This window comes from Hippocampus zosterae, chromosome 11 (assembly GCF_025434085.1).
Source record: "Hippocampus zosterae strain Florida chromosome 11, ASM2543408v3, whole genome shotgun sequence".
Lineage (NCBI taxonomy): Eukaryota > Metazoa > Chordata > Actinopteri > Syngnathiformes > Syngnathidae > Hippocampus > Hippocampus zosterae.
In genome coordinates this window covers 14,073,773-14,092,134 of record NC_067461.1, presented here as the reverse complement: position 1 = coordinate 14,092,134, position 18,362 = coordinate 14,073,773, and the positions used below count along the sequence as shown (strand labels likewise).

Below are 18,362 nucleotides of genomic sequence, written 5' to 3'. Positions count from 1 at the left end.
GTGTGAGAGATTATGTGTGAAGAACTGCTCCAAGTGAAAAATGTTCATGTAAAATTGAAATTGTTATTTCAGTAAATATTTGCATTTAGCACATAGAAAACTGATTCATGATTCCAAGTTGATGAGAGCATTAAAATGGGGGGAAAATAGGACAAAAAATGTGAAAGGAAATTCTGAAACGATAAAAAATGTGAGTAATCACGATTAATTTTTTATTTCAGTTGAGTTAATTATGACAGTTGCATTTTTAATTAGATTAAATATTTTAATCGTTTGACAGCTCTAATATATATATATTATATTAATTTTAAATAGTGCACGTGGGTTGTGACGGTTAGCTAGAATAAGGTCCGACAGATATTCTCTTTTGGCCTCTTTTACTGTGAGCTGGTAGTTACGCCAGAGGTCTTTCCAAATTTGATAAGAGACATGCAATTTGTCTTTTTTCCACTTGCATTCAGCTTTGTGACACCCCTGCCTAGCTGTGCGGGTAATGTCGTTAAACCATGGCTCGGGTTTAGGTTTTGGAGCACAGTTTTTGAAGGAGCCATCAAATCCAGGATGGCACGGCATGACGAGTCGAACCAAGAGGTGAGTTCCTCTGTGTTAGACGAGGGTACGCAAAGGTTATTAAAGGCATCAGAGAAACGACTAGCAGTGCGAGGGTTAAAAATTCGGCGTTTACAACTAGGAGCGCCAGATTTCACAGCAGCATGCGATAATACTACGTCAAATAAAACTGCCATGTGATCAGAAATCCCAATTTCAAGGACTTCCAGATTTGACACCGGTAGACCATGAGCAAGGACAAGGTCTAAAATATGTCCTTGTTCATGTGTCGGGCTGGTCACATACTGCACAAAATTAAAAGAGTCTTAAGAAGTCTTTTGCTAGCGCTTTTTCCGGACAGCACACATGGATATTAAAATCCCCCATTAGGAGGATATGATCATATATCAGCCTGATTTCCGCAAGAAAGGTTGAAAAGTCGCTTAAAAAGTATTTGTTGTATTTAGGAGGACGGTAAATGACAGCACAAAGCACCGGGAAAACACGACCAACTTCAAAGAAGGTTGCTTCAAAGCTGGTGGCCGATGTGGTGTATTGTCACCGTTTACATTTGAAATTGTTCTTAAAGATGCTCACCGTACCTCCACAACGGCCTGATGTCCGCGGAGTATGGAGGAAACCAGTCAGGTGGCAACAATTCAATCAAAGTGTTGTACTCACCAGTACCTGCCCAAGTCTCCGTCAGACACAGATAATCCAAGTCATTGTAAAGGGAATACTCCCTCAGTATATGGGTCTTGTTCGTCAGCGACCAGGCGTTTAACAACGCGATCCTTGTGGGAGTAGCAACGGGAGGGATTGCCTCTTCCGATCGCCGAGCCCGGGGGAATTCCCTCAAAAGCGTGCTGGATTCCTCCCCGAGAAAGGCGTGGAGGGTAGAAATGCCGTGGCGCGTTGGGAGAGCCAACGACTGTTAGCAAGCACGAGGCGATGGGGTCGAGGGCACACCACGCCGGAGCGATCACTAGGAATTTGTCTCTGATCATTCGAATTCTAGCACGATGGAAGAAAAGTCACTATGGTATTACAAAATTGACCTTCTGGACAATATAAAAGTGTCCAGTAGTGTGGTAATACTGATCAAAAACAAATCCATGATACATGTACACTGCAACTGTGAGGTGAACATGTTGCTTGCCATGTGACCATTTAAGAGTGAAAGCATCTACAAGTACTACTGGTAAAATCTGTTTGCTTTTTATTTTTTTATTTTTATTTTTTTTAAATGATTGTTTGGTAAAACTGAAGTAATGCAAATTTGTCAACCAGTCATTGGTCACCACTGCTACCTTTTGCTCTTACTGATGTGAGCAAAAGGATTTGTTCATTTTGATATTTTAGACAAACATTACTTTTAAGTGGCACGGTCTACGACTGGTTTGTACATCCGCCACACGGGAAGCTACGGTTTCTAGCCCGGGCTCCGACTTTCCTATATAAAGTTTTGTGGGTTTGCTTTCCACATTCCAAAAGCAGGAATGTTAGGTTCTTTAAAGCTCTAAATTGTCCTTAAACACAAATGTGAGTATCAATGTTTGGTTGTTGCTGTGCCTTGAAATTGGCTGGCGACCATTCTGGGTCTCCATCACAACCGCCACACAAATGCGGATAAACAGAGTTGGAAATGAATGGATGTTAATTTGACATCTACTGTATGTCACCTGCGCTTAATCTCACCCATCTAGATGAAATTTGCACATTGATGGTATTACAGTATTGTGTGTTTTAACCTGGGAGATGATCATTGTTTGTGGACACTTGACAAAGTTGGTTGTATGTTTTTCATTAGCACATGAGAGTGAGGAATGCTGCGTGGAGACATGCGATCCCTGAGGTCTCTGAAGCCAAACTGTTATGTAGATACTACATTGTTTCGCCACGCAATAGCGCCAAAGATTTACTGATTACTTTAGTCAAAAGCATAATTAGGCGGTCACTCGTATAAAAAGTTATCATCAAAAGGTTCTTTTCATTTCCAAAGTTCATCTTGACTCTAAGTTATGAAAAGCAAGTGGATATTGTGTATTGCACGCACTTTGTCCTGATGGGTGTGTCTTAATGTGAGATCAGAGTGTGACCAAAAGGAGGGGACAGGGGAGGCTTTCGAGGTAACCCCAGTGTGTTTGGTTGCTCACTCAGGAGCTGACTTGCCGAGAGGAGCTGCTCACTTTGTTGCTCTCTCTACTCCCACTGGTGTGGAAGATCCCTGTACAGGAAGAAAAAGCACCAGGTTTGTACGCATCATTACCATCATCAGCAACATCAAATGCTCATGCTGTAATTAATAACAAGATAACCGACTGCATTGCCATTCTTTGTTGCGTGCACACTAAGGTAAATTAGACAACCAAACTGTACAGCAAAATTCATTTCACGTTTGCCATGCTTATTTACAGAGTTTCTTCTTCAATATCATACTTTGCGAAGTGCATGCACTCTGAACTCTTAGATGAACTTGATAGAGAATCTTAAGGTGGAAGTGGATATGGCTAGTTTTGATTTTTCCTAATTGCCATATGACAACAACATTTGTTCTCCCACATTTTTTTACCCATATGTTGTTTGAAATGCTGTAAATCAGGGCGAAATTGAGAACTACTGTATGAAATGTTGATGAGCGCTTGCAGGAGCTTTTGACCCTCGGATGACACCGGTATTTAGTACTGCACTGACAATCGTCTGTGGCATGGACACAAGACATTTTTTACTATAATTATTTTCTTACTCACTGGATGTGTTTTAACAAGTAGGCAATGGTTGCTGACAATGCCCCCACGTTCAGTCCATGTACCACCATGTTAAGGAAACAGAATCTTAAAGCTAAATGTGGTGTAAGCTGTGTCTCTGTCATTGAAATTATCCGAGAGGTGTATTTGTTCTGTATGTCCAGAGACCTCACACCCAACATTTCTCTATATGTCCACAGATTTCACCCTGCCGTCTCTATTAGAGGTGTTCCTCAGCCGAGAGGTAAAGCCCGCACCTCTTAGAGCAGGACAGAAGCCCGGGACAGATGAACAGGAAACTGGAAAGAGGCCGCGTGTCGGCAGTGGCTCCTGGAAATCAAGGAGGTCACGGAGGACAGCCCAGAAATACTCCGTAAAGGATGCTCGCCGATCCCAAGTTTCTACCTCAGATTCAGAAGCCAATGCCGAAGACAAGTCAGGCCCAAGTGGCACAAGGGGCAGAAAGTCGCATGGCTCTACCGTCCGTGTACAACATCTACATCATCGTTTGGAAGCCACACAGTTAACAGAGACAGCAACCACCACCACAGAAAGCATGAGTGTGCCATACCCCCACCCCAGAATCTCTGGATCTCACGCAATGGATACCGAAACTCTGACGGACCCAGCTGCAATGTCAATATTCAATCGCATGGAGAACTCACCCTTTGACCTCTGCTACGTGTTACTCTCATTGCTGGAGAAAGTGTGTAAATTTGATATGAGCATCAATCACAACCCTGGCTTGGCGGTCAGTGTTGTACCGACTCTCACTGAGATTCTGACTGAATTTGGAGATTGTTGTGGTCCAGGAGGCGGTGGTGGAGCAGGAGCTGAAGAGCTTGCCGGGGGCTGGACGGAAGAGCCTATTGCGCTGGTCCAGAGGATGCTTCTGCGCACCATCTTGCACCTGATGTCAGTAGATGTCAATCAAAGTGAAACCCTACCCGATAGCCTGAGACGTAGCCTGACTGACCTGCTACGAGCCACTCTGAAAATCCAAAGCTGCCTAGACAGACAGACAAATCCATTTGCTCCTCGGTCAAAAAAGACCCTACAAGAAGTCCAAGAAGATTTTTCTTTTTCCCGCTTTCGCCACAGGGCACTCCTGCTGCCTGAGCTTCTAGAAGGGGTATTGCAAGTCCTTCTGGGTTGCCTGCAGGCCTCAACACCCAACCCCTTCTTCTTTAGTCAAGCACTAGACCTCATCCATGAATTTGTCCAACACCGGGGTCTGGAAGTTTTTGAAGCGACAGTACAGCGTCTGGAGGAACTGGCCAGGGATTCAGAAGTAGGAGGTGAAGCTTCAGAAAGGCTACGGGGTTTAATTGCCGGGGTCTTCAAGATTATAAGTGCCGTCAAGAAAGCAAAGTCAGAGCAGCTGCATCAGTCTGTGTGTGCTCGACGTCGTCATCGACGCTGTGAATATTCCCACTTCCTTCATCATCACAGAGATCTCTCGGGTTTGCCTGTCTCAGCTTTTAAGATGGCTGCCAGGCTTAACCCGTTTGACGAGGATGGCGAAGGGAAGGAAGGGGTAGATTGTGATGCAGTGCGTTATCCTGAACGCTGCTGCTGCCTGGCCGCCTGTGCTCACCAATGTCTGCGCCTCCTGCAGCGCTTGTCACCAAGTGGGCCGGCCATATTGCAAGTACTTGCAGGGGTGCAGGCTGTTGGAATCTGTTGTTGCATGGACCCTCGTTCCGTGATTCGGCCACTCTTGGACGCTTTCCAAGCACCGGGCTTACGTAGTTACCAGTCTCATGTTCTCAGTGTTCTTGGCAGGCTAATACTAGATCAGCTTGGTGGAGGACAGCCCTCAGAGAGAGCGAAGCTTGCTTCATGTAACATTTGCACTTTGGACCATAGTCAGTTGCCAGGCCTTGAGGAGACGCTACAACATGGGGAACTTTCAGCTATTTCTACCAACCTGTGCTACCGCTCCCAAGGGATTTTGCCAAGTGGAGGTGGTGCAGAGGACATGTTATGGAAGTGGGATGCCCTTGAGGCTTACCAAGAGTTAGTGTTTGGAGACGACTGGCACCTGAGCCATCATGTCGCTGGTCACGTGTGCCACTTGACACTGCGTGGCAATACAGTTGTGCAGTGGCAGCTCTACACACACATCTTCAGCCCCGTGCTACAGCGAGGGGTCGAGCTAGCCCACCATGCCCAGCAGCTTGGGGTTTCGACAGTTTGCACCCAAGTCTGCAGCTATCACACACAGTGCCTGCCTGTAGAGGTTCTTCTCGTATATCTGCAAGCATTACCTGCCCTTCTCAAGTCTAGGTAAGTTATCACTGCCGTTTTTTTCCCTCTCTGTTTTAAGACTTTGAAGTATAAACAGAATGCTTAGTATTGATTTGGAAAAGTATAATTCATTAAACACTATTTTCTTCTCCTTGTTATGACATGATTATTGAATTTATCACATTGTCATTAGATCGGTCCAACCATGTCATTGCTAATTGATGCTAATCAATAATTTAGCGAAGCTTTGTGGAAAGCAAGTTACCTGGGATACTATTGTTGGCTTACGTGACAAGAGTACAGCCCTGGAGCACCAGAGGAGGCTGTTTTTCGACAGTTAAATAACATAAAATTACAGTTTGACTTTTTTGTTTTTAGATGTTTCTGCTAACAGTTTTGCATTGGAACATCTTATACCATGTATTAATAAAATGGTAACTCAGAAGTAGCTATAGAACTGAATTGGTTTGAAAATGAATTTTGTGTCCTGTGTCTTCTACTGAAGTTATATCCCAATTCTTGAAATAATAAAGTGCAGAATATTTTTTTGTTCTGACTAAGCACATTCTAATAGGGTACAATTATATATCATCTCTACCTAATGTAGCCAGAAACCTCCGTGATGGTAACACATTTTTAGTATCGGTTGTCTCAAAGTTTAGCCAACAACACTTTTCAAATGCAGCTTGCCAATTCCCTGCAGGAAACGGTACATGTGAACATGAAAACTGAAGTAAACATTCCATTTTAGATTTTAAAAAATTGCGCTCTGGAAACTGCTGGGACACCTGTTGTCTTCTTCGTATTTATTTATATATTTCTTTGTCAATTTTTTAATAATTCAATGTTCACAAATATTTCCATCACAGGGTTATCCGAGACCTTTTCATCAGCTGCAATGGCCTCAATCAGATGACAGAACTGGTACATCTTGACCAGACCTGCTCTTTAGCTTTGAAGGTATTTGAGACCCTGATAACCAGTTTTGGACACCAACAAGCTGAGAGTGCGCTCCAGGAGTTGGAGATCGCTGTTGGAGAAGAGAAGCAGACAGTCTCAAATTTGGCTGAGGATCTGGGCCCTAGAGCATCTGGAGAGGGGCCTCAGAGCCTCAGCAAGTTCTATGAAGTGCTAAAGGAGGCATATCCGCGCCACAAAGGTCGTAGTGGGCAGGGCCGTGGAGCAGGCCGTAGCCAAGCTGAGACACACCTCCATGTCATTAACCTCTTCCTCTGTGTTGCTTTTCTGTGTGTTAGCAAAGAGGCTGACTCTGACCGGGACTCAGCTAATGATTCTGAAGACACTTCAGGTTATGACAGTACAGCTAGTGAGCCTCTTGGCGGGCGCTTGGTGTACCTGTCTCCAGATAGTGTGACCCTACCCTCCAAAGAACAGATACGACGGGCAGCTGACGTTTGGTCAGTGTGTCGTCGTGTCTACCAGGCCAACCCTTTGTTTCAGAGGCAGTTCTTCAGGCTAGGAGGGTTGGATGTTTGTTTGCGTCTCATGAGCATGGTCATTCAGAAGCTTTCCTATAAACCAAAGGATGGCAAAGCAAAGAAGAAGAAAGAACTCAAGGCCAAAAGCAGCCCAATGTCCACCGTCCCAGTCAGACCGCTTGGAGTAGATGAGCAAGGTCAAGATTCAATTGAAAGTTCTCCAGTTGAGGGGAAAACCAGAGATCCAACCAAGAGGCAGGAGGAAGAGTGGCACTTACAAAGTATTCGCCTTCTTGAGGCCTTATTGGCTATATGTCTAAACAGTGCCACCTCAGCCCTGCAGAGGACAGACTCTGAGCTGTCTTTTCAGGTATAAAATTCCTCTTCAGCAATCAAATACGCAATACAAATATTCTGCTATTAACGAGCGTCTCAAGTACGGTATTGTGTCTTCTCTGCAGCTCCAGTCAGTGGGAGATACGCTGTTAGAAGTGAGAGACCAGCTCTCTTGCTCAGGGGTGGTAAACTCAGACCTGGCAGTGCCACTCTTCGATTCTCTGCTGAGAGTGGCTTTGGCCGATGTGTCATCCACTCCCGAGCCCCCTGAGGAGAAGCCAGACAGGGTGAGTCCTGCCTTTGGAGATGCTGTAAGTGACACTATGCTTTTATGATGCTATAAACTAATGCAGTCCTGTGTAGTATGAAAATGAGAACACGAATACAAATAGCAGTCACATTTTTTCCACTGATCAAGTTTTGTGTCTCCTCAACGAGAAGTCTCCCGTTAGCGAGGCTCTTAAAATTCTCGAGTGACTCAGCCAACACAGCAAAGTTCATGTTTTTATATAATCGATTTTACCTCATTCTGAAGCACGTAGTTCTTTCTCACTAACTCATACAGAGTGTGACGTTCACATGATCCCTTTGAATTTGTTCTGTGAAGCTCAAAGGCTATTTATTACACCCCAGAGTCAAATGGTTGTTGTTCTGGGATGTTGTCACATGGAGCCACACGATGTCTTATCGTCTTTACAAAGAATGAACTATGCTTAAACGTCAGCCTCTTTGATGAATCAGTTAATGCTCAAGACTTGTTTACTTGAGTGTGCGCGTGTATGCGTGCGTGCGTCCATGCGTCCGCCCACCTCCATGCTCTTGATGACGAGCTATATGAAACGGGGAACTTGGTTGCCTGAGTGCTGCGCAAGTCAGCTGACAATCTTTTTATTTGTACTATGGTATATAACCTTTTTTTCCGAATCTGTTAAATTATTTTAAATTGTTATCATTTTGTTCACCCGTTATGTATTGAGATCAAAATACATTAAAAAAAATCATTATTTTTTTCCTCTCCTGTTTTCTCTCTCATTCTCTCTCCTTGTCTCTCTTGCTTCCTCTTCCCCCTATTTTCCCTCTTGCTGTCTTTCTGCCAGAAGTTCCAAGTGTTGGCAGAGGGGGCAGCCCCAGCAGGCGATCTATCAGAGGAGGTGGACGGTGTTCAGAGCTGCAGCGTCAAGACCCCTGGGGAGGAGGAGGAGGAGGAAGGCTACGACGCAGATAGCGAAAGCAACCCAGAGGACATGGCCAACCAGGAAGAGGGTAAGACCACACTGAGCCGCACTGATCCGTTTAAGAATCTGCAAAACATCATTATCAGAACCTATTGCTGAGCTGGGCAAACATCACTGCTGTTTATTTCAAAACAGTCATCACACTGTCACGGGAGTCACTTGAGGCTCTAACTTTAAATCATCTAGGTTTAGCTTCCTTTTCTAATTTTTTATTTTTTTGTCCGTCATAAACGTCAACAGATACAGTCATGACGGATTGAGGAGATGTGTATTTTTCCTCAACCTATAAACTTGTCTAATTTTAACTCTGGGAAACCAAAAATGTGTAGACAACTCCTCCCAGGGAAATGTTTTACGGTAGTTTTCCCAGTAATGACGAATCACTTTGCATTTTAACTGTGATAAGAAAACCCTTATTAGTCTCACAATGGAGAAATTCCCAATTCACAGCAGCAAAGTTATGAAAGATGCTTAAGAGAGTCAAACATGTTTTTCAGTGTCACGTAAACAATACCACATCCTCTACTAAAATGACATTTCGCAATATCGCCTTCTGAATACTTGCATTACTTTGCAGAATTATTCCTTTGTACATTTTTTTTTCTTAACCTCTCGCTAGCGCATACATAACCTCTGCATTTCTGCTTTGGTCTTGTAGGTTTAACCTACACCTAATTAGACGAATTCTCTCCTTCACCTCCTCAGAATACAGACATTGTTTTGTGTTTACAACTGCAGGCTACTAAGCGCATTGTACCCCATGAGCTGGATCTTGTGATTTGTTAAATCGCCATTAATTGATGCCCTATCGTTTTAGTTCATGAGAAATTTGTCTAAATGAGAAATACATTCCAATGAGGAAGGTGCATGTTTGTGGGCGTGGTGTCTGACTCTGGAATGTAATGTACTGTGGCAATTTCCGTCAAAGGGAACTACTCCCGAATGACTTTTCCTTGTTTTTACTCTGCAGTTTTTTGGGGGGTTTTCTTTGGCACCAAGTGGGAAAACCCACACTCTTGCTCTCATTGAGCTGCAAAGTTTTCTTCTTTTATCAGAACAACCTACATGTACATATGATAAGCGTCTTTGTTTTTCACTTAAAGTGATCAATTTCCCCCAAATTGTAAATGAGATTCATTGGATAGCATATAATTTAGGCCTACATTTTAACTGTGTGTAACCTTGATTATTCGAAAGAAACAAGACAGTTATGTAAATTTGTATTTGCATCTCAGCTCAAGCTTGAACCAGATCCCGATTTGGTTGTACAAGTGTGTAAGACAATTGAGCAGTATGAACTTCAGGGAATTTACATCACTCATTAAAAAAAGAGGTCTGATGAGCCGCGTGAGAGTCTGCTGGGCTGCGCTCATGGAAGCAAAATCAGACTCCCAAGCTGCATTATATCAGCAGTCACTCCGACAGCTGGTTGGAGATGTGGCAAGCAATGCCTCTGGTTTGTGAAGCTGTTTAAGCAGCCAGCTGGGGTTGTTCAAGTGCGGCATCAGTCAGCAGGAGGTTTAAGATGTGCCCATGTCTGTGTTTCTCCTCAGTGTCTCGCTGATTTAGTGTTGCATCTCATTGGCTGTTCCCTCAGGATTGAAGGTGGAGTCTGTGCAATGTGAATTTGTGACAGTTGCAGACGGTCCGGGGCGTGGCTTGCTGCTTTTCCCAGAGATCTGTACAATCCAGTTGCAACTCCTGGCCACTGGCTCGCCCGACCTAGATGTCGTGAGTCATGTGTTTCACAGCCTGCTTAGCGCGGTTCGCGCCAACCACCGCAATGCCGCTCTGCTCTATGACCAGGTCAGATGAACTTTTCCCCGTTTATTTCGTTGCACTTCTCCACCAAAATGCATTTGTCCACGTTTTGCTCACCTACTGGACTCTAAAGTATGACTGTTGTCTTGCTTTATTCACAGGGAGGAGTCAAAACCATCCTGTCTGGCTTTCATAATATCCTTAGCCAAGCGGACCGTTCCCTTAAAGGTTCGTTGTCGATTTAAAAAAATATATTTTTAGCACTTTATTCATGTGAAAAAATGTTCCTTTCGATTTCCTGGATCATTTTGGGCAGCTATATAGATTTACTGTATGTCAAAGGAATTGTGATATTTAGAGGTATTGTGAGGTGCAAACACTCTGCTTGCCTTATTGTGATTGAAATACTGTATGTGTGTGTAATCTTCCAAATTGGTTTACACTCAGACTGCCAGACTGTTATAGTGGAGCTGCTGGTTGCCATGGTGAGCCAGCGAATCACAGCAGAGGAACTGGCCCTATTGATTCGTCTCTTCTTGGACAAGACCCCACCTACTGTAAGTAGTAAACCTTCTATGTCACATGTACTGGACAGTTGCTAGTAGTGATAGGCAAAGTGAAGCCTCATGAACCAATGATACATTGTTTCGCATGTGTCTCAAATGATTCATTACTTGATGTTTGATTCATATTATCTCTTTAAGGACTCCTGCTGCACAGTGAGCAGTATTGCGGTTTGTATTTGAGACAAAAGCGTGTAATATCGCTTCACTCTGTCTTTCAAATCCAACTAACAGAGAGGAATAATATATTAACAACTCCAAATTCCGACCATGTATAGATGTTTGACGAAAGTAATCCTAATACCGTGTACGCTGTACACACTACACTGCAACAAAACTGAAAGACTGAATTTCAACTATTTATCTATGGACAACTGAACTAACTGTGTGACTGACAATATATGAACTTTCTCTCTGGGTCTATAAATGAATGAATGCGATAAATACCTAAATGACAAATCAACTGAATTTTATAGCTAACTCAAGATGAATAACTTGCAATACAATATTCATCAGTCTCTCTCATCACCTCGACTCGGGTTCGCTATGCGCTGGCGCCTGATTCACACGGTTTTAAACACTGTGACACATCATCAGCGAATGCAAGCACTCTTACCTGGTCATCATGTGACCATTTTTGCTCGACACGCACAGCCCTAAACAAGGCGTCAAATTTCCCTGGTTACGTGACAATAATGTCACTGACACGCGCCTTGAAACGAGACTTAATTTTCCACGCTCCCTTTTACTTGACACGAGCTTTGAAGCTCCGTGTCATTCTGTCCATCACTAGTTGCTAGGCTGCATGTGGGTTTGACAATTTGATTGTGACAAAATATATCTAGATCATGTGTTTTTTGGTGACAATTACTTTTGTATTCACCTCTCAGTTCTCGAAATACATCTAACACATTTTGCTCCTCTGGGCCCTCCACATTCCTCATACAATTAACACCAATGTGTGTAGAACGGATGCGCCATTACAAATTGGCACCACAGTTATGTGCTATTAGGCAGGAGTCATCATTTATAAATAGCCTCAGAGAAACACGTTTCCAAAAAAGAAGATTGGAATGCAGTGGCACTGCACTGCACTGTAAGCTGCAGTTGTCACATAAATGTGTGTGATTGTTTTTATGCTGCTGTGTAGAATTTAAGCTGATTGCCATTTTCCCTTTTAGTTAATTATGACATGTAACATTAGTCCAACTGTTAATTTGCATTTACACATTTGATGATTTCAGCTGACTCCTGGTTCGAGCTGAAAAGACACGTAAAAAGGAAGTGACCATTACTCTCCTTTCATATTCATTTTGTTGCTTCCCAGGAGATTTTACTGAGGGGCATCTTACAAATTGTTGAAGCAAATGTGAACATTGAGCCCCTTCACCTGCTGGACTTTCCAATAATCCTTGGGGTGTCAACACCTGGAGGATTGTCTCCTAGCTCCAGACCAAATGGCAGCGCTGGTGGGAAAAATATTGGTCTGCTCTGGAAGGGCAAACTGTCTCCTGGTCGCAGGGAGGGAGACGGCGAGTTCAGACCGAGTCATCTGCGTTCTTCTCCCTGGCACACTGCTCCGCTCCACTTGCCCCTGGTGGGGCAGAACTGCTGGCCTCATATGGCCAGTGGCTTCAGCGCCTCCATGTGGCTGAGGGTGGTGGAGCAAGAGGAAAGGGCGGGAAACACCGACAAGGGTGCGAAACACATAATTTTGTCAGTCATTGATATGCAGTTTGTACATTACAGTCTTTTTCTTTTTTCATTTCCCAGAAAGGAGGAACCCTCCTGCTGCTGAAACTCACCATGGTTCGCCTGAGGCTAGAAAAAGAGTAGTGGAAAAAGGCCTCATTCATATTCTATCCATGGGCTCGAAAGCACTCATGCTTCAAGTGTGGGCGGACTTTTTTACTGGCTCACTCACATTCAGGTGAGTGTTCTAATACACCAGAGTTTCTATGAGGCCCGGTGTAGTACTTTGTCAAAGTTTATATTTAAGTACGCTGCTCCCACAGGGTTTGTATAGACCCAAATGACGAGATAAAAGCAGGGCTACTGGCGCAGGCCGACTCTGTTGAGGAACTCCTCCAGCCCGGCCAATGGCAGCACCTTGGCCTCACTTACACCCAGCAGCCTGAGGGCAAGAAGAACATCCACGGCCGTGTGGTTGTTTGGGTGTGTGGCATCATGTGAGTACAAACATGTTTCAGTAAACGTATAACGATTTGTCAATAAACCGAGAGGTAAGCCTCGACCCTCCTCTCTGTTTCAGGAAATGTGAAGTTTTCTTGGACTACACCTTACCTCGAAAATCCAGTTTATCCTCTGACAGCAACAAGACTTTCTGCATGTTGGGCCATTGTATCCCATCCTCTGAGGAGGTTACCAAACAGCATTTCAAATGGAGCATGGGAACAGTGCTCCTCTTTAATGGTAGGACTTTTGTTGATTAATTCTGCTCACCATACTAATGGCACTTTCAGTCCCTGTCACTCGTGTATTGTCTCACCTAGTGTCAGTGCTTCTCCTTGAAGGCACACAAAAAGATGCATACGCATAATCAATAGTAATAACACACTTGGATGTGGTTGTGTGTCAGATACATTGTAAAAACATGTTTAACATAGAGGCCAAGCCCCTCGTGTTGTGTCTAAAGGCTTTAAATTACCTGTACTAAATTCAAGGCGACCTCAAATTGTGGCTGCAATTCACCATCATTTATCTTAAGCTGTAAATCTGATAACTTTGTCATTCACCAAGGGATTTTTGGAGAAGACACACCGCTGAAAACAAACACTGAATGAAATGTGTAACTGGACCGCATTTCTCCAAAAATCTCTTACACTGTTGTGTAAATAAAATAATACAATATTACTCTCCGCACCTCTGAGTCATTGTGAGTTTCACCAAAAGTCAGCAACTTTGTTCCTGGCTTTTTCCAGGGGCCAGGGTCGGGTCCGAGGAGGCCTTCTTCCTGTACACCAGCGGGCCCGACCTCACCTCAATCATGCCCTGCAATTATGGCAGACCTACAGGGTCGTTCTCCAAGTTTGTCACTCAGGAAGCACTGAGGTGTGACAGAGTCCGCGAACTTCTGATGAAAAGCAAGGATGTGGACACAACAGCTTTAGTTGTAAGTCTTCATGAACGCCAACTGTGAAGAGAGACACACAAAGCAACCTGACTCTCATTTATTGTTGATGGTTTGTGTGGACTGTGCCCTGACAATTGCCCATCATTACAGACACACTGCAAGAAGCCACTTTTCCTCAACGGAAAGAGATAACGTTGTAAAACAGCAGCTATTTCAGTGACAATGAAAACGGCTCCCTTGTCGTAATTGCTCATGGATTTGGGGGTAATAGCTTTGGCGAATGGAAATGGAAAAGAACTGAAGCCAGAGTGGAATCATTTAGGAATAATGGCAAGGTTTCTTCCAAAAACAACACTCCATCCATAATGATGAGGGTTAGCTGGGCTCAGTCCACTTATGACTCAACCAAATCCATTATAAATAGGTCAAATTAAGGCCAAGTTGTCTTGTGAATCTGTTTTATCACAGGAGAGCCTGGCAGTTGTGTATGCTCCCAGCAGTCCTAGGCTCTATACAATCTATGAGCCTGTAATTAGATTGAAGGGGCAAGCCAAGATCGTGGTTACCCAGCGGCCCTTTAGCTCCAGAGAAGTGCAAAGTGTTTCCTTAGATGCCGGCGCTCTCAAGGCTCTGCTGCCCACCGAAACGCAAGGCCTGCAGAGTGTCCTGCATAAGATCGGAGGGACAGGAAATGTTGTCTTCCTGTTTGCACAGGTGAGCGAAGCCACGGTTTTAATGAAATGACTTTACTGTATTGTTCATATTTTTTTTAATCTTTAAAAAAAAGAGCAGCGCCAGTCAGCACTTGAGACACACGTGCTCATGCATCAGTCAAGTCTCGAATGAATTTTGATGTGTCCGAACTCTTGATTGGTGTTAAATATGCAGTGTATGCAATATAACAGCTACTTTAAACATGAATGTGCTACACAGACCATGTTGGAACACCAAAGTTGTACACTGTGTGATTACTTGTCATAACGTGTAATTGTGGCCCAACATGCAGTGCATCTTATCTGCTCTGCGGTATGTTAAAAAAAAAAAATCCTCTTAAAGATGACATTTTTATGACAAAACGTGTGATTCATTGTGATGATCCGGAAGAATTGTAACTGTAGATTGGACTCTCTTCCTTAGACGGTGGAGTTGAGTGACTGTGAGATGACCCAGGCTTTGGCCTTGCAGATACTCTTGTCTCTGTCCAAGTTCAACCGGCATCGCATCCATGAAATGGACTATTACCATGGCTACTCTATGATCCATCAAGTGCTCATCAAGTCCAAATGTATCGTTGGATATTATATGCTGAAAGTGAGTTTCCGATCTGTGCTGTGAAACAATACGTCTGTGTATCTGACCCAGACGGCCCTTGAACCGCTCAGGGCTAGTTTGTGGTTACCTTACAGTTACTGAAGACTCGGCATATGTGCTGCTCTGGCACACATTTGGTTTACAGATTATACACTGACTAGTTGTATTAAGGGATATTTATTTCACTTAAACTGTCCAGTTGTTTTTCCCCCTCTCCCTGATTAAAACATTAGAAAGGAAGCCTTCCAGGAATACTGTGTAATGTAATTTGACAGCCACTTTTTGTCTGGTGTAGACTCTGTTGGATGGGTGTTGCAGCAGACCCGTCTTAATCCTGGCCGATGATGGTCAGTTCCGTTTGGACACAGAGTCCATTGCTGTGGTGCAAGACATCAGGCTGCTCTCTGACATTCTGTTGGACTGGAAAATCTGGTCAAAAGCAGAGGTAAGTGTTAATATAAATGCTTACATTTTATTTCAGCGTGGAGGGGGTCCGACACCAAAAGTTGGCATCACGCAAAAAAATCTTTATTAATCAATTACATTTACTGCACTCTACAAATAGCTCACGGGGGGAAATCGACAAATAATTATTATTTAAAATGTGTTTATTGTGTGCCATTGATTGTTGATTGTCTAATGCACACCATGTTTTTTCTCCAAGAACAAAATTTGGTCAGCAGAAGTGGAGCTACATCTATGTCACCAACGTTTTAGAAACTGGGCTACTTTAGGGTACTGATTATTCCAAAGGGCTATGAGTTTGATAAACACTTCTAAAATGGCATATTTGCTCCAATTAGTTTTAATAATGTTATGATATGTTATCCTGTAATAATGACTGATATTTATCTGAAGATGCTGATCATGTTCAAGATGTCTCACAATAATTTGGAAACATCAAAATCCATCAAGCGCTTCACTTGCACTTATATAGCATTCCTAGAAAACCACTTCACCAAATCAACACATACCGTACCTGACTGTGAAATATCAAAATTAACAGAATGTGTTGTTTGTTTGGTTAGTGTGGTGTGTGGGAGACGCTGCTGGCTGCGTTGGAGATCCTGATCAGGGTGCACCATCCTTACCAGGTGTTGAATATCCGTCAGTTCCTAAAGGCTGAAGTGGTGGACCGCTTCCTGCTAACCTGCCAAGTGTTACAGGTGTGTTCAAAGCACGAAATGGTCGTCGAAGTGCCGTTCATTATACCTGGCGATAACTAGCGATGGTATTTGTCTTCAGGAGCATCGGGATGAGCACCTGACTGCCATTCCACAAGAAGTCTGTTTGTCGTTCGTCAAAATAATCCAGGAAGTGTTAGGATCACCACCTGATCTCGACTTGCTAAGACTTATCTATAATTTCCTGCTGGCAGTTCACCCACCTACTAACACCTATGTCTGCCACACTCCATCCAGCTTCTACTTCTCACTTCATATAGGTGAAGAGTCAGCACGGGAATGCGACAATATATGTAACGCGTATTTGTTTTAATGCACTGAGCTCTTTTAATATCATTTGTCAGATGGGAAGCTGTATCACGACAAAGTGCAGTCTATTATGTACCTGCGAAACTCCAACAGTGGAGGGAAGTCGGCAAGCAGTTCAGTGATGTCTCTTTCCCCGACTGTCTTTACCGATGCTCCCCACGAAGGTAAGCATGCTTCAGTTATATTACCACTACGCTAAAGACAACGCCGTTAAAACACTCCAGTGGGTTGTTGGACTAGCATGAAGCAGTTTGTAGGAATGAAGTCATTAGGAGCCTTGTAGTGTGACAAATCTGTGTGGAGCTTTTTTTTCCCCTCTGTTTTTACGCAATCATAAATCACATGCATAGAAACAGTTTAAAAATGTTTGTTATATTAAATGTAAAAATGGTTCAACCATTTTCTTCCTCCTGGAAGGAAAATTTGATCTAACTGCTCATTGAGACTATAGGGTAACAAAAACCCCCCAACAATTTTCAGCGTGTTTTTAAATTATTATTTTTTAAAGATTTTTTAAAGAAGTGTATTACATTGAACCGAATCCATATGATTCCACTTTTCATATAAATGAAGTTCCATATCGAATCATCTTTCAATGAAGAGAGGTATCTTTGAAGCGGCACCTTTACAGCAGTGTATCTTAGAGATGATTTTTAATGCATCTTTTTAATTTTCCTCTAAATGTTTATATTAATGGATTACGAAAAAGGAAGACATGGGTCCTTAGTGTACGACAGTCAAGTTTAACATCCAACTGTTCCTCACCATTGAAAAAGAAAATTGAGCAACACATGATGTTGGAGGAAGCACCGCAGATATTTTGTGCACATGCACAAGGAGGATTACAAAATACTCACCATGTTGTCATCGACCTTTCAGGCCATTTCCATGGGCCATCGCCTGAGCACGGGGGCGATGACCAATCCTTACGCCCACCCAGCTTTGCAGCATCACCTAACTCGTCCCCTTTGCTGACACGCCGCCTCACTCACAGTGGCTTGAATGAGCCTGGCGATGTTGATCGGGTGTCACTCACAACCCAGCAGGCTCTGGGCAGCACTGAAACGCTGAAAAAGGGAGGAGGTGACGAGCAGCTCCTGAGCAGTTGTGAGTCCGCCAAGACGATATGCGACTCGAAGGACATTGGCAATGAGGGAGCTTGCCGCACCCCATCAATCAGTGTGGAGGAGGAGCGAGATGAGGCTGCGGAGGTGGACAGCCTGGCAGAAGGTAGTGTGGGTGTGGCAGAGTCTGAGGACAGGTTTGAGTGGGCCAGTGATGAGGCGCCTCGACGCCCTGACAGCTTAAAGGGTATCCAGTCCTTCCAGAGGAGCCACAGCAACCTTGCCAGTCTGGGATTGGCTTTCCCAGCTCCGAACGGCTCTTTGGCAGTCGGCCGCTGGCCCAGTGCAGCTGATCGAGGCTCTGTACCCGAAGACTGGGAAAGTTACACCTACTCTCCTGGCTATGAGAGGACACAAAGCAAAACTGATTCCAATGACCGGTATGTAGAAGAAAGCATATTTATTAGACTTGGAGTAGCTCATCTCTAAACACGTGCAAAAGTATTAGAGGGGTTTTGTG

General features: G+C 43.8%; 1 protein-coding gene across 7 annotated transcripts in view; it reads left to right on the top strand.

The window, feature by feature from the left end:
• Positions 1-18,362, top strand: part of lyst (lysosomal trafficking regulator) — a 51,748-nt gene that overhangs the window by 17,257 nt on the left and 16,129 nt on the right. For 3 of the 7 annotated variants that reach the window (XM_052081317.1, XM_052081315.1, XM_052081321.1), the window contains 20 exons: positions 2,710-2,800; positions 3,497-5,585; positions 6,416-7,355; positions 7,447-7,632; positions 8,419-8,584; positions 10,154-10,362; positions 10,479-10,545; positions 10,765-10,874; positions 12,208-12,577; positions 12,654-12,810; positions 12,896-13,069; positions 13,153-13,313; positions 13,823-14,013; positions 14,443-14,688; positions 15,112-15,285; positions 15,581-15,730; positions 16,314-16,451; positions 16,531-16,729; positions 16,814-16,942; positions 17,658-18,282. In XM_052081317.1, coding sequence (XP_051937277.1) covers positions 2,710-2,800; positions 3,497-5,585; positions 6,416-7,355; positions 7,447-7,632; positions 8,419-8,584; positions 10,154-10,362; positions 10,479-10,545; positions 10,765-10,874; positions 12,208-12,577; positions 12,654-12,810; positions 12,896-13,069; positions 13,153-13,313; positions 13,823-14,013; positions 14,443-14,688; positions 15,112-15,285; positions 15,581-15,730; positions 16,314-16,451; positions 16,531-16,729; positions 16,814-16,942; positions 17,658-18,282 — 6,572 coding nt within the window. The remainder of the gene's footprint in view (positions 1-2,709; positions 2,801-3,496; positions 5,586-6,415; positions 7,356-7,446; positions 7,633-8,418; positions 8,585-10,153; positions 10,363-10,478; positions 10,546-10,764; positions 10,875-12,207; positions 12,578-12,653; positions 12,811-12,895; positions 13,070-13,152; positions 13,314-13,822; positions 14,014-14,442; positions 14,689-15,111; positions 15,286-15,580; positions 15,731-16,313; positions 16,452-16,530; positions 16,730-16,813; positions 16,943-17,657; positions 18,283-18,362) is intronic. The other 4 variants (XM_052081319.1, XM_052081318.1, XM_052081316.1 and 1 more) reach the window with 4 other exon arrangements.